This window comes from Pseudophryne corroboree, chromosome 11 (genome assembly GCF_028390025.1).
Source record: "Pseudophryne corroboree isolate aPseCor3 chromosome 11, aPseCor3.hap2, whole genome shotgun sequence".
Taxonomy (NCBI): Eukaryota; Metazoa; Chordata; class Amphibia; order Anura; family Myobatrachidae; genus Pseudophryne; species Pseudophryne corroboree.
In genome coordinates, this window is record NC_086454.1 from 337,165,023 (window position 1) to 337,181,139 (window position 16,117).

The 16,117-nt window shown below is 50.8% G+C and overlaps 1 protein-coding gene across 7 annotated transcripts in view; it reads right to left on the bottom strand.

Moving 5' to 3' along the window:
• The window catches only part of NDRG4 (NDRG family member 4), a 230,300-nt gene that overhangs the window by 98,340 nt on the left and 115,843 nt on the right, over positions 1-16,117 (bottom strand). For all 7 annotated transcript variants that reach the window (XM_063945839.1, XM_063945837.1, XM_063945833.1 and 4 more), the window contains one exon: positions 15,810-15,915. In XM_063945839.1, the coding sequence (XP_063801909.1) occupies positions 15,810-15,888 (79 nt within the window). In that variant the 5' untranslated portion in view covers positions 15,889-15,915. The remainder of the gene's footprint in view (positions 1-15,809; positions 15,916-16,117) is intronic.

The following is a 16,117-nucleotide window of genomic DNA, read 5'->3' on the forward strand; positions in this document are numbered from 1 at the left end:
CGAGCGTACACAATAAGGAAGGATTTTGAATCCCGGGTAAGACTCATTACCAGCCACACCAATCACACCGTACAACTTGTGATCTGAACCCAGTTAACAGCATGATAACAGAAGGAGCCTCTGAAAAGATGGCTCACAACAACAATAACCCGATTTTTGTAACAATAACTATGTACAAGTAATGCAGACAATCCGCACTTGGGATGGGCGCCCAGCATCCACTACGGACTATGAGAAATAGAATTATCGGTAAGTAAATTCTTATTTTCTCTAACGTCCTAAGTGGATGCTGGGGACTCCGTAAGGACCATGGGGATTATACCAAAGCTCCCAAACGGGCGGGAGAGTGCAGATGACTCTGCAGCACCGAATGAGAGAACTCCAGGTCCTCCTCAGCCAGGGTATCAAATTTGTAGAATTTAGCAAACGTGTTTGCCCCTGACCAAGTAGCTGCTCGGCAAAGTTGTAAAGCTGAGGGGGCGTGGCCTGGACGGGCATGGAGTAGCACTTGCAGTGTGCAGCTCTCCAGCCGTTTGATCCTGAATTAATATCCTATATTCCCCCCCTGGGTCCACAGCTGTGACCATCGACTTGTGAGTGTCTCCTGCCCCCCCTGGAGTGAGTTCAAGCAGGCTGCGGCTGTTACCTGATGCCCTGGAGCCCTGCTTGATCCGTGCTGAGCCAGCGCTGCCTCGTGTCTCCCCCTGCCCGGAAGTCCGGCTCCTGTGGTGCTCCGTCACCCGCTGCGGCCAGCCGTTCCCGCTGGGGGACGGGAGTGTGGGACTCTCCTCTGCCGCCCTGTCGATCTGCGGATCTCAGATCCAGTGTGCCTGCGCTGCCCGGCTGCCGTGGACTCTCGCCGCCTGGGGAACCGGAAGTGCGGCTCCCGCTATCCGCCGCCGTCCGCTGAGGCTGACTGGGGGACTTGGTTGCTGGAGCCGGAGCCTCTAGCTGTGCCTCTAGCCGGAGCCTCTGGCGGTGCAGCTGTCCTATATGAAAACCCCTGCCTTTGCGGCCATTTTCAGGACACCTGGCTCCTGTCCCCTTCCAGACTGGGACCCTGATATGTGAGCCACCACTGTGAGGGCCATTAGTAATATTAGTGCTTGGAGCTGTGTCAGTGAGCTGCATATAATCTATCCTCCCCCCCCCTGCTTCGTTCCTCCGGCTTGTCGACCCTGCCTCTATTATAAGTAAAGTGAGCGGATCTGCTGAGCCTGGGGGTTGGCGTCAGGGGACGGATCCCTTGCAACCCACGGTTCTGTTCGGGGGAGACGGTCCCTGCCCCCCTGATACCTTCAGCGGACATTTTGCTTTCCACTTGGAATCTCTAACCCTGCTGCCTATTTATACATATCTATATCCTCTTTCACGCCGCTAGTCGCTGTGTGGGGTGGTGGTGCGGGCGCCCCCCCCTGCCTATATTTGCTTTGATATACCCGGTCGACTGGAGGGAGTGACACCGTGCTGTCCAAAATGGTGAAAGGCCGCCAGACTGGAGCGGCGGCGGGAGCAATGGATAAGTTTGTCCGTAATCCTGGATCTCAGCAACAGAGGGGAGAGACTGTAAGATCTGAGGCATCACCCCCATCTCCTGCATATAGTTCCGCCTCCTCTGACCCTCCAGATGCCGCACTACAGAGAGTGTTGGATGCTGTGACCGCCAGCGAGGCACGTCTGGCTGACAAAATTGGGCAGGTGCAGTCGGACCTCTCCATTATTCATCAAGACCTGCAGCGGGTTAGGGAGAGAGTGGGAGAGGCAGAGACCCGTATATCCAATGTTGAAGACTCTGTCGGTCCGCTGGGCCGTCGCACCGATGTGTTAGAATCTCAGATGACGGATGTGCGCAAAAAGCTGACAGACATGGAGGGACGTCTGCGACGTAATAATGTCCGCTTCGTTGGCCTGCCCGAGAAGGAGGAGGGCTCCGCTCCCGAGAAGTTTCTCGTGAAATGGCTCCGGGACGCCTTTGGATCTGAGGAGTTCTCGCCATACTTCTCAGTTGAACGGGCTCATAGAGTTCCACTGCGCCCATTGCCCCCAGGGGCTCCACCCCGCACCTTTATTGCTAAGTTTCTCCATTTCCGTGACCGTGACATAGTGTTACGGCTGGCTCGTACCAAAGGCCCTTTGAAATGGAACGGGGCGCCCATATCTGTGTTCCCGGACTTTGCGGTGGATGTACAAAAAGATAGGGCTCAATTCCTGCCTGTTAAGAGGAGACTCCGTGAACTTGACCTGCCATATGCCATGCTCTTCCCATCTCGGCTGCGGGTGGTGGCTGATGGGGAAACAACATTTTTTGCAACTCCTCGTGAGGCCATGGTATGGCTGGACAGACGGTTTCCGGCGAGACGGGCCCTTGCGGATCCTTGAACACCCGGCCTAACTCTGGAGGCAGACTTTTTCCGGTTCCCCCTTTTTTGTTTTCCTTGCTGTGTATTTTACCTGTTGTGTTCATATAAGCTAGTCACTGCAAGGCGGTAGGATGTGGGAGGGTCTGATTGATACTGATGACCATTTTATTCCCCGCTACTCCGCTCCTGAGATTGGGACGGGTTGTGTGGTTGCTCATTTGCCTGCTCGGATATCTCTGTTATGTGGTTTTTGTATTTTTATTCATTCATTTAGTTTTTTTTGTTTTTATGCTCGCCTCTCCCAGGGGGGGGAGGGCGGGAGAGGGTTGCATATATGGTTTGCTATGTTTGTTTCTCTGATATCCGGATATGTTTCGCTTTGTGTATTAGGTTGACCCAGGGGGTGGACCTCTATAATCTCCCCTCAATTTTATGGAGGGGGGCGGTAATCGGTGGCTGGTGGCTGCCTCTATATTTTGTTCTCTCCCGAGGGTCATTATATTCTTGGCCCCGATTGCGGTGCGTTTGCACTAGCTAATGGTGCTACGAAGTATTGTTTATTTTTTTCTTTAGGTGTTTGTATTTTGTTTTGGGATCCAAGTATGCTGCATGTTGGGGGTGGTATACAGGGAGGGGGGCAGGGAATAGTTTCGGGTTGTACTTATTATATGTGTGGCAGTTTAAGTTGTGTATGTATGTGGATCGCAGCTGCATTATTTAAGCATTGGCACGCGGCGACTGCGCTTCTGCGTGGCGGGCGTGGCCGGCCGCGGGGGATTGCGCTCATTACACTCCTGACGTCCTATGGCTGGGCTTAGAATGTTATCATGGAACGTGAGAGGGCTCAATGATAAAGTCAAGAGGTCCCTGGTACTCCGACAGATTAAACATTATGCCGCTGATATTGTCTGCCTCATGGAGACTCACCTGGTGGGTAGTAAGATTTTATCCTTGAAAAGACCCTGGGTGGGATGGGCATACCACTCCACGCACACTTCTGCCTCTCGTGGTGTTTCAGTCCTTATTAGGCGGACCGTCCCCTTTGTGCTGGAGTCTATACAAACGGACCCCTGGGGGAGATATGTGTTTTTGAAATGTAGACTATTTTATGTTCCTGTCCTCCTTCTAGCTGTATATGTGCCCCCTCCTTATTCCCCTGATGTTCTTAAGAAGGCTGCTGGGTTCATGGCCTCATCCCCCGGGATCTCCGTTATTTGCCTGGGGGACTTCAATAATGTGCTAGATGCGGCGAAGGACAGGCTCTCTATGTCTTCATTCGCAGCATGTCCTGGGAACTCCGTTTTTGCAAATGTGGTGTCGGGGTTGGGCCTGGTTGATCCTTGGAGATTGAGACACCCGTCTCTTAAACAATACTCCTGTTTTTCACACTCTCATTCTTCGTTCTCCAGGATTGATCTGGCCCTCCTCTCGAACGACATGGTGCCCCGGGTTAGTGGTATTAGGTACGAGACTAGGGGTATCTCTGACCACTCCCCCTTGTCCTTTACCTTAGACTTTAACTGCTCTAGAGGCCAAGCTGTATGGAAATTTAATCCATTCTGGCTTGTACATATGGGGGACGGCTCGGACTTGGTGGCTGCATGGCGGGAATTCTTTGAACTAAATAGTGCTGAAAAATCTATCTCTATTCTATGGGACACGTTTAAGGCCTTTCTGAGGGGGAGTTTGATTAAAAGGGTGTCTAGTCTGAAGTCATTTTATAGGCGGCGGGAGGTGGAGTTGGAGGCCCGGAGTGTCGCTGCAGAATTACAATATTTACAAGATTCTTTGAACAGTTCTAGGCTAGCCTGGTTGTCGGCTCAGAAGGAATGGAAGGATTATCTGATGGAAAAGACTCAGCATAGACTCCTTTTCTCCTCCCATACATTTTACGCTACTGGTGATAGGCCCGGGTCATACATGGCCTCCCTGGCCCGAGGTGATAGACCTACTGGTGTTGTGCTAGAGATTGTGAACTCTGTTGGTATTCCCCTGACACAGACTCCGCAAATGGCGGCTGAATTTGTATCTTACTATAGCCGTTTATATGAATCCAAACTGGATTGTACTTTGTCACAACTGAATGATTATCTAGACGGGGTTTGCTTCCCCACTTTGTCCAGCGAGGCTTGTGCTATGTTAGAGGCGCCTATCTCCTCTGATGAAATTGTGGCAGCCGTGAGGGCCTCCCCTGGTGGGAAGGCCTCAGGCTTGGATGGCATACCTTCCGAGGTCTATAAGCATCACTTGGATTTCTTTGTTCCCCGTCTACTTGAGTTGTATAGTCAAATCTTCACACAGGAATCTCTACCTCCATCCATGGCGGAGGCAGTGATTGTGGTTCTCCCCAAACCTGACAAAGATCTTAGGAAAGTCGAGTCCTATCGCCCTATATCCCTCTTACCCACTGATATTAAAATTTTGGCCAAGGTGCTGGCGGGCAGATTAAATGCAGTTATTTCTCATATAATACATCCGGATCAGACGGGATTTATGCCCACTAAATCGACTTCCATTAATCTTAGACGTCTGTATACCCTCCTACAGATTCCCCATAGGGACCCTTCCTCCTCCATAGTCGTTTCTTTGGATGCCGCTAAGGCTTTTGATTCTGTGGAGTGGGATTATTTGTGGGAAGTTATGCGCAGATTTGGCATAGGCCCAAACTTTATTAAATATGTTCAATTACTGTATTCCTCTCCATCGGCGAGGGTTGCGGTGAATGGCTTTGTATCCCACTCCTTTCCTCTATCTAGGGGTACACGACAGGGTTGCCCACTATCTCCTACTCTGTTTGCCATGGCCATTGAGCCCCTTGCGTGCCTCGTGAGGGCGGATGTGGGGATCTATGGCTTTAAAGTGGGTGCCCGTGAGGATAAGGTGGCCTTATACGCCGATGATATTTTGCTGTTTGTGGATCGCTATGCTGAGTCTATGCCTAAGATCTTAGAAGTTATTACTGGATTCGGGCGTTACTCTGGGCTCCTAATTAATTGGGAAAAATCCTCTATCACCCCACTTCAGGGTGAAGTCCCCTCCGCCCCGTTAGTAACTCTCCCGCTGCGGTGGGTGGACTCCTTCAAATATCTAGGCATCTGGGTGTCTAATGATCCTCAGAAATTCTCCCCCCTGAATATCACTCCTCAAATTACGTATCTCCGTACCCGGGTAAAGGCCTGGGGGAAGTTACCTTTAACGGTTACGGGAAGGGTTAACATGGTTAAAATGGTTTTTCAGCCCAAACTCCTGTATGTCCTGCAGCACTCCCCCGTTTATATTCCGCAGAAGATTTTTAAACAAATAAATGGGTTGCTTTCCTCCCTGGTGTGGGCTAGCAGGCGGGCACGTCTGAGACTGGATACCCTGACCAGGTCACGGGAACTGGGGGGTCTGGCCCTCCCGAATTTCCGTTTTTATTACTATGCAGCACAGCTGGCACATGTCTGGGAGTGGGTTGGCGACCTCGATGCCCTGGCCTTGCACTCACTGATGATACGCCATGACTATCCCGGTGGCTCCCCGTTACAGCTACTCCTTTGCGGTAGCGTCAAAATGTCCTCATTGCCACTGATTAAACAATCCATCCTAATATGGAAATTGGTGCACTCTGTGATGCGAGGCCACGGTGTTGATCCTGATGCCCCACTGGATAATGCTCATGGGCTGCCAGAGCTACGCCGACTTCAGGTCCGGGAGGTCTGGGGACACTGGGGAGTGTACTCTTTAGGCCATTTATATAGAGATGGGACCCTTAACTCATTCCAGCAACTCCAACAGGCACACAATATCCCCTCCGGGTTTTTCTTTCGTTTCCTTCAGCTGAGACACGCTCTGGCCGCCCAGTTTCCGAATGGCCCTCCGGTCCTTGTTGATTCCCCGGTCAAATTAATGCTGCGAACACTGGACTCGGGACACTTGGTCTCGAAGATATATGGTAGTATTCTTCAGATGCACCATAGTGACCCTCTGACTTGTCTCCGGGGTAGATGGGAGCCGGATATAGGTGTGCTATCCGATGATGCATGGAACACTGCCCTGGGATCCCATCTGATCTCCACTTCCTCTGTCAGATACCAGCAAATACAACTATATATTTTACACAGGGTGTATATGACCCCGGTAAGGCTAACACACATTGGGGGATCTCATGGCTCACGGTGCCCTAAGTGTGGAGCCATGGGTGCTGACTTTTGGCATCTGCTCTGGGTGTGCCCTGGCGTGTCTCTGTTCTGGAAGGTTGTTATACGCACCATAATTAATACCGGTATTCCCTCTTCTATATGTACGCCTGTGCTGTGTACATTGCTGGTTGTGGACGAGGAAGCTCTTGATCCGTCCAGCAGGCGATATGTCATCAATCTATGCGCCCTGGCTAGGGTCTGCATAGCCAGGCTGTGGCTGGCTGCTGAGGCCCCGACACCTGGGGCCTGGATATCCCTGGTCAATGAAACTATTGCACACGACAAATTTGTGTTCCTGGCTAGGAAGGTGGAGAAGAAATTATTCACAATATGGGGTAGGTGGTTGGAATCTAGATATTTTCGAGATAGATGATGTTTAGACTTGTACCCCCCTTTCCTTTTTTCTTTTAGCCTGGGATGATTTGGGGGTGGGTGCCCTCGCGGCCGGCGTTGCTGCGATGCTACGCTATGTATTATTATACTGCGCTTAACGTGCTATGCTTTTGCTACTATGGATAGTGATGTGTTTGGGTATGCCACGCCCAAACACCGATGAGCTGCGACTGTGTGTTTTATGCAATGTTATCCACTGGCTGTTCCATGTGCCCTGTAAAGGTACAGCTGTTTCTGTGTAATCTGGGTATGTTTGTAGTTTTAGATTTGTTTTGTATGTACGGTGTTAATGCAAAATCAAAAATCAAATAAAAAATTATTGAATTAAAAAAAAAAAAGTTGTAAAGCCGAGACCCCTCGGGCAGCCGCCCAAGATGAGCCCACCTTCCTTGTGGAATGGGCTTTTACAGATTTTGGCTGTGGCAGGCCTGCCACAGAATGTGCAAGCTGAATTGTACTACAAATCCAACGAGCAATAGTCTGCTTAGAAGCAGGAGCACCCAGCTTGTTGGGTGCATACAGGATAAACAGCGAGTCAGATTTCCTGACTCCAGCCGTCCTGGAAACATATATTTTCAGGGCCCTGACTACGTCCAGCAACTTGGAATCCTCCAAGTCCCTAGTAGCCGCAGGCACCACAATAGGTTGGTTTAAGTGAAATGCCGAAAACACCTTAGGGAGAAATTGAGGACGAGTCCTCAATTCCGCCCTGTCCGAATGGAAAATCAGATAAGGGCTTTTACAGGAAAAAGCCGCCAATTCTGACACGCGCCTGGCCCAGGCCAGGGCCAACAGCATGACCACTTTCCATGTGAGATATTTTAACTCCACAGATTTAAGTGGTTCAAACCAATGTGACTTTTGGAATCCAAAAAAAAAAACTACATTGAGATCCCAAGTGCCACTGGAGGCACAAAAGGAGGCTGTATATGCAGTACGCCTTTTACAAACGTCTGAACTTCAGGGACTGAAGCTAGTTCTTTTTGGAAGAAAATTGACAGGGCCGAAATTTGAACCTTAATGGACCCCAATTTCAGGCCCATAGACACTCCTGTTTGTAGGAAATGTAGGAATCGACCCAGTCGAATTTCCACCGTCGGGCCTTACTGGCCTCGCACCACGCAACATATTTTCGCCAATTGCGGTGATAATGTTTTTGCGGTTACATCCTTCCTGGCTTTGATCAGGATAGGGATGACTTCATCCGGAATGCCCTTTTTCCTTCAGGATCCGGCGTTCAACCGCCATGCCGTCAAACGCAGCCGCGGTAAGTCTTGGAACAGACAGGGTCCTTGCTGGAGCAGGTCCCTTCTTAGAGGTAGAGGCCACGGATCCTCCGTGAGCATCTCTTGAAGTTCCGGTTACCAAGTCCTTCTTGGCCAATCCGGAGCCACGAATATAGTGCTTACTCCTCACCATCTTATCAATCTCAGTACCTTGGGTATGAGAGGCAGAGGAGGAAACACATACCCTGACTGGTACACCCACGGTGTTACCAGAGCGTCTACAGCTATTGCCTGAGGGTCCCTGGACCTGGCGCAATACCTGTCGAGTTTTTCCCAACGGTTTATAATCCTGTGGAAGACTTCTGGGTGAAGTCCCCACTCTCCCCGGGTGGAGGTCGTGCTGAGGAAGTCTGCTTCCCAGTTGTCCACTCCCGGAATGAATACTGCTGACAGTGCTATCCCATGATTTTCCGCCCAGCGAAGAATCCTTGCAGCTTCTGTCATTGCCCTTCTGCTTCTTGTGCCACCCTGTCTGTTTACGTGGGTGACTGCCGTGATGTTGTCCGACTGGATCAACACCGGCTGTCCTTGAAGCAAAGGTCTTGCTAAGCTTAGAGCATTGTAAATGTCCCTTAGCTTCAGGATATTTATGTGAAGTGATGTCTCCAGGCTTGACCATAAGTCCTGGATATTCCTTCCCTGTATGACTGCTCCCCAGCCTCGCAGGCTGGCATCCGTGGTTACCAGGACCCAGTCCTGAATGCCGAATCTGCGGCCCTCTAGAAGATGAGCACTCTGCAACCACCACAGGAGGGACACCCTTGTCCTTGGTGACAGGGTTATCCGCTGATGCATCTAAAGATGCGACCCGGACCATTTGTCCAGCAGGTCCCACTGGAAAGTTCTTGCGTGGAATCTGCCGAATGGGATTGCTTCGTAGGAAGCCCCCATTTTACCCAGAACCCTTGTGCATTGATGCACTGAGACTTGGCTCGGTTTGAGGAGGTTCCTGACTAGCTCGGATAACTCCCTGGCTTTCTCCTCCGGGAGAAACACCTTTTTCTGGACTGTGTCCAGGATCATCCCTAGGAACAGAAGACACGTCGACGGAACCAGCTGCGATTTTGGAATATTGAGAATCCAATCGTGCTGCCGCAACACTATCTGAGATAGTGCTACACCGACCTCCAACTGTTCCCTGGATCTTACCCTTATCAGGGAATCGTCCAAGTAAGGGATAACTAAAATTCCCTTCCTTCGAAGGAACATCATCATTTCGGCCATTACCTTGGTCAAGACCCGGGGTGCCGTGGACCATCCCTACGGCAGCGTCTGAACTGATAGTGACAGTTCTGTACCATAAACCTGAGGTACCCTTGGTGAGAAGGGTAAATTTTGACATGAAGGTAAGCATCCTTGATGTCCCGAGACATCATGTAGTCCCCTTCTTCCAGGTTCGCAATCACTGCTCTGAGTGACTCAATCTTGAATTTGAACCTCTGTATGTAAGTGTTCAAAGATTTTAGAATCGGTCTCACCGAGCCGACTGGCTTCGGTACCACAATAGTGTGGAATAATACCCCGTTCCCTGTTGCAGGAGGGGTACCTTGATTATCACCTGCTGGGAATACAGCTTGTGAATGGCTTCCAAAACTGCCTCCCTGTCAGAGGGAGACGTCGGTAAAGTCGACTTTTGGAAACGGCGAGGGGGAGACGTCTCGAATTCCAATATGTACCCCTGAGATATTACCTGAAGGATCCAGGGGTCTACTTGCGAGTGAGCCCACTGCGCACTGAAATTCATTGAGAACGGGCCCCCACCGTGCCTGAGCTTGTAAAGCCCTAGCGTCATACTGAGGGCTTGGCAGAGGCTGGAAAGGGTTTCTGTTCCTGGGAACTGGCTGATCTCTGCAGCCTTTTTCCTCTCCCTCTGTCACGAGCAGAAAAGAGGAAACTTTTTGTCCGCTTGCCAACAAAGGACTGCGCCTGATAATACGGCGTCTTATTTTGAGAGGCGACCTGGGGTACAAACGTGGATTTCCCAGCTGTTGCCGTGGCCACCAGGTCTAAAAGACCGACCCCAAATGTCCCCTTTTAAAGGCAATACTTCCAAATGGCGTTTGGAATCCGCATCACCTGACCATTTTACTGGTAGAATTGGACAACGCACTTATACTTGATGCCAGTCGGCAATTATTCCGCTGTGCATCATGCATATATAGAAATGCATCTTTTAAATGCTCTATAGGCAATAATATACTATCCTTATCTAGGATATCAATATTTCCAGTCAGGGAATCCGACCATGCCAACCCAGCACTGCACCTCCAGGCTGAGGCGATAGCTGGTCGCAGTATAACACCAGTATGTGTGTAAATACCTTTTTCCCTCCTGCTTTCTATCAGCAGGATCCTTAAGGGCGGCCATCTCATGAGAGGGTAGAGCCCTTGTTCTTACAAGCGTGTGAGCGCCTTATCCCCCCTAGGGGGTGTTTCCCAATGCATCCTAACCTCTGGCGGGAAAGGGTATGCAGCCAATACTTTTTAAGAAATTATTAATTGTTATCGGGGGGAAACCCACGCATCATCACACATTTTATTTCTCAGATTCAGGAAAACTACAGGTAGTTTTTCCCTCACCGAACATAATACCCCTTTTTTGGTGGTACTCGTATTATCAGAAATGTATAAAACATTTTCCATTGTCTCAATCATGTAACGTGTGGCCCTACTGGAAATCACGGTTGTCTCTTCACCGTCGACACAGGAGTCAGTATCCGTGTCGGCGTCTGTATCTGCCATCTGCCTGACGGCCTATGAGACGTCTGGACAGGCACAAGCTGAGTAGCCGGCTGTCTCATGTCAACCACTGTTTTTTTATATAGAGCTGACACTGTCACGTAATTTTCAACAGTACATCCACTCAGGTGTCGACCCCCTAGGGGGTGACATCACTGTTACAGACACCCTGCTCCGCCTCCACATCATTTTCCTCCTCATACATGTCGACACACACGTACCGACACCCAGCACACACACAGGGAATGCTCTGATAGAGGACAGGACCCACTTAGCCCTTTGGGGAGACAGAGGGAGAGTTTGCCAGCACACACCAGAGCGCTATATATGTATAGGGACAACCTTACAATAAGTGTCTATCCCTTATAGCTGCTTATATCTGTTATTTTGCCAAATAAGTGCCCCCCTCTCTTTTTTACCCTGTTTCTGTAGTTGCAGGATGCAGGGGAGATTCTGGGAGCCTTCCTACCAGCGGAGCTGTGTGGGAAAAATGGCGCTGTGTGCTGAGGAGATAGGCCCCGCCCCCCTTCACGGCGGGCTCTTCTCCCGCTTTTTACTGGAAAACTGGCAGCCCAGGAGCTATATGTGATGTATTTTTCGCCAACTAAGGTAAATTCATTGCTTCCCAGGACGCACCCCCCCAGCGTCCTGCACCCTCAGTGACCGGAGTGTGAAGTGTGCTGAGAGCAATGGCGCACAGCTGCAGTGCTGTGCGCTACCTTATGAAGACAGGAAAGTCTTCTGCCGCCGATTTATGGACCTCTTCTTGCTTCAGCATCTGTAAGGGGGCCGGCGGCGCGGCTCCGGGACCCATCCATGGCTGGGCCTGTGATCGTCCCTCTGGAGCTAATGTCCAGTAGCCTAAGAAACCCAATCCACTCTGCACGCAGGTGAGTTCGTTTCTCTCCCCTAAGTCCCTCGATGCAGTGAGCCTGTTGCCAGCAGGTCTCACTGAAAATAAAAAACCTATTTAAACTTTTACTCTAAGCAGCTCAGGAGAGCCACCTAGATTGCACCCTTCTCGTTCGGGCACAAAATCTAACTGAGGCTTGGAGGAGGGTCATAGGGGGAGGAGCCAGTGCACACCAGATAGTCCTAAAGCTTTTACTTTGTGCCCAGTCTCCTGCGGAGCCGCTATTCCCCATGGTCCTTTCGGAGTCCCCAGCATCCACTAGGACGTTAGAGAAATATACCTTTAGAATTCTTTAGTGCAGCGGCTCTGACGCATATGACCTTGTTCCACAGGGTAGCAGAGCTACACGCTATGGGGGTCATTCCGAGTTGATCGCTCGCTAGCAGATTTTAGCAGCCGTGCAGACACATTGTCGCCGCCCACCGGGGAGTGTATATTCGCTTTGCAGAAGTGCGAACGCCTGTGCAGCAGAGCGCCTACAAAATGGTTTTGTGCAAAACAAGACCAGCCCTGTAGTTACTCGTCGTGTGCGTTGATTCTAACGTTGGAGGGTTGGCTTTTGACGTCACACACCCGCCCAGCGTTCGCCCAGCCACGCCTGTGTTTGCCCTGGCACACCTGCGTTTTTCCAAACACTCCCAGAAAACGGTCAGTTGACACCCAGAAAGGTCCCTTTCCTGTCAATCTTCTTGCGGCCACCAGTGCGAATGAAAATGTCGCTAGAACCTGTGCAAAACCACAAAATCCTTTGTACCCGTACGTCGCGCGTGCGCATTGCGGTGCATACGCATGCACAGAAATGACAGTTTATAGCCTGAACTCTGCGCTGCGAACAACGGCAGCTAACGATCAACTCGGAATGACCCCCAATGCACAGCAGCCACACCGTCACCAATCCCTAGTATAACTCAGCATTAACTCCCCGCTCACCTATGAGACTCATTCTATACACACCCTGCACACCACAGACCCTCAGACTCTGTCCTCCGGACCCACACAGGTCACCTGTGGATAAAAGGTGATACACAGTGCACCTGCCGGGCGACCTGGAAAACCTGACCTGTGTGGGGTCTGAGAACCGCTGCTGTACACCAGCCCATGTAAAGGGACAGTGCCTAGTACACAGCCCAGGGTGAGAGGCAGCAGAGCCAACACCAGCAGTAAGTGGCCTTCACCATTCCGAGTCGTTCGCTCTGTATTTTTTTCTCGCAACGGAGCGATTAGTCGCTAATGCGCATGCGCAATGTCCGCAGTGCGACTGCGCCAAGTAAATTTGCTATGCAGTTTGGTATTTTACTCACGGCATTACAAGGTTTTTTCTTCGTTCTGGTGATCGGAGTGTGATTGACAGGAAGTGGGTGTTTCTGGGCGGAAACTGGCCGTTTTATGGGAGTGTGTGAAAAAACGCTACCGTTTCTGGGAAAAACGCGGGAGTGGCTGGAGAAACGGAGGAGTGTCTGGGCGAACGCTGGGTGTGTTTGTGACGTCAAACCAGGAACGACAAGCACTGAACTGATCGCACTGGAAGAGTAAGTCTCGAGCTACTCAGAAACTGCACAGAGAAGTATTTTCGCAATATTGCGAATCTTTCGTTCGCAATTTTGATAAGCTAAGATTCACTCCCAGTAGGCGGCGGCTTAGCGTGTGCAAAGCTGCTAAAAGCAGCTTGCGAGCGAACAACTCGGAATGACCCCCAATGTTCCCGTCATTATGGTATCCTGCCACTAGAGGGGGCTGGTGTTTCAGGAGAGGTCATACCTGAGACATTTTCCCTCCATGACTGTTACTAGTAGGTTTATTATTATATTACTACGGCTCGTCTGACTGTACGGCGGCACTCCCGGTGACAATACGGCAGCACTCCCGGTGACTATACGGCGGCACTCCCGGTGACTATACGGCGGCACTCCCGGTGACAATACTGCGGCACTCCCGGTGACAATACTGCGGCACTCCCGGTGACATGACTTTGGTTTACGTTGTTACCTGATTACATTTTCTAGTGTTAATGTTAGAGGTATAGATGATTACAGTTACAAATCCCGGATAGAAAGAGCGGAAGGTGCAGCTCATTGTGCCCCTCTTCTGTACCCAACCCTCCACCCCATGGGGCCGTCCGGCCAATCAGCTATAAAGATCTAAAGATTCAGGTCATTAAGGTGAGTTGCAGCACCCAGTGTACCGGTACCTCCTGCGCCATCAGCCACGCACAGTATGTGGCAGCCTCTGCTGTGAGTAATGGGAGCACGAGTACTGTCACACAGGGAATGTAAGAGATGGGAGCAGCACCGGGCAGCCATGTGACAGAGGTAAAGTCATTTCCCGGAGCAGACCTGGCCGTACTGCATCGTATCTAGTATTGTTATTGTGTAGACAGGGCCTGATCTCTGTCTGTACGCAATGCTGATGCTCACACAACTGAGTGATTATCGGCGGACTGCACTGCGCATGTGTGACGGCTCCTCTGCGATGTCACGTGCAGTGAGGATGGACAGGAAGGGACTGTCTGGGGGAGGTAATGGAGAGTGGCAGCTAAAACACAGGAGTGTCACGGGCGTGTATCTGCCGTCATCTGCGATCACGTACATAGAGAAACATGGCGTCAGCATCGCTACAGCTGCGGCCAGTTGTTAATGAGTGTGCGGTGGCTCCGGTGGCCGTCTACCCTCTTTTCTGAGCTGCCGATTCACTTGCGAAGATTAACAGTTCCGTAGCCTGGAAAATCGTCATTGCGTTTCCGTACAAACCTTAATCCGGCACAGAGTGTGACACTGCTGAGGTAATGAGCTCGGGAGAGTGGTCAGTGGTGCAGTGTTCAGGTGCTGGAATCAGGGTCAACGCAGCTTCCAAGTTCCAGCTAAACAAACGGCGCTTTACTGTCAGCATTCTGCATAATGGAAAAACAAAAACAGCCTAGCCCTCACTCCGGGCACCACCTCATTGCCTGACCCCTAGCTAACAGGACAGCTAGGGGGTCATTCAGACCTGAGCGCTGCTGCAAATTTGTTAACAGTTGGGCCAAACCATGGGGGTAATTCCAAGTTGATCGCAGCAGGACATTTTTTAGCAGTTGGGCAAAACCATGTGCACTGCAGGTGTGGCAGATATAACATGTGCAGAGAGAGTTAGATTTGGGTGGGTTATATTGTTTCTGTGCAGGGTAAATACTGGCTGCTTTATTTTTCCACTGCAATTTAGATTTCAGTTTGAACACATCCCACCCAAATCTAACTCTCTCTGCACATGTTACACCTGCAGTGCACATGGTTTTGCCCAACTGCTAACAAATTTGCTGCTGCGATCAACTCTGACTGAATTAGTCTCAAAGTTCTCCCTGCCTCGTGCATGTGTATACTTGGCCTTCTCAAGCACAGTCACAGAGATTTATGGTCCTTTCTGCCTCCGCAAGGGTTAGACACCGGCCTCCTGGCCCCCACTGGTCTCCTGGCTCACTGGGCTCTTCAGATGCTTCACAGGCAGTCTGACTGTCTTTCACAACCCCTCCTATGCTGTATATACCCAGCTGCAGCCTCACTGACTGCACAGCCCACCTGGACTGTCCCCCCCTTTTCTTCCCTGCATGGTGGATCCCTCCAGCCCCACACACAATCTATGGCACACTGTCGCCATCTATACTGGTGCTGGCACAATAGAGAAAACATACGACGCGGCGCCATGCAGTGAGCGAATGCTCCTTAATTTACCTCAGAAGCTGTTCCACACTGTGACTTGTCTGACACGCAGACACACTAGGGACAGCTCACACACACTCACCGGGGTATCAGCCACAGGAGGCAATCACCTGAGGACACATCCATCCAGATATATTATACTGTGGAAATGCATGACTGCGCTCGGGTGTTCCACAGGCTTACCACAGGCCATAACATCTATGGGGGGGGGGACACTGGCAAACACTGCAGCATTGGTAAACTTACGGTTTAAGCCCACATCATGATAGGTGAGTATTGCCGGGCGGTTGCCTTTCGGAGTGCCTCGTATGACGACGTGTAACATTCCGTAGGGCGTCTCGATGTCATGTTCCTAGAGGAGAAAGGACAGTCAGTGAGTAATGCACAGACATAACAGATTACCCCTCTATGCACCGTCAGACAGGCAGTCCCCAGGGTGTGGATACTCCCGAGTGTGAGCTCTGCAGGTGAATACTAGATGGTGGGAGGCAGCAATTCCTCATGTGTTCTGCTGAGCACTGCTACACCATACCATAAACAGTGTGCCGAGGGTA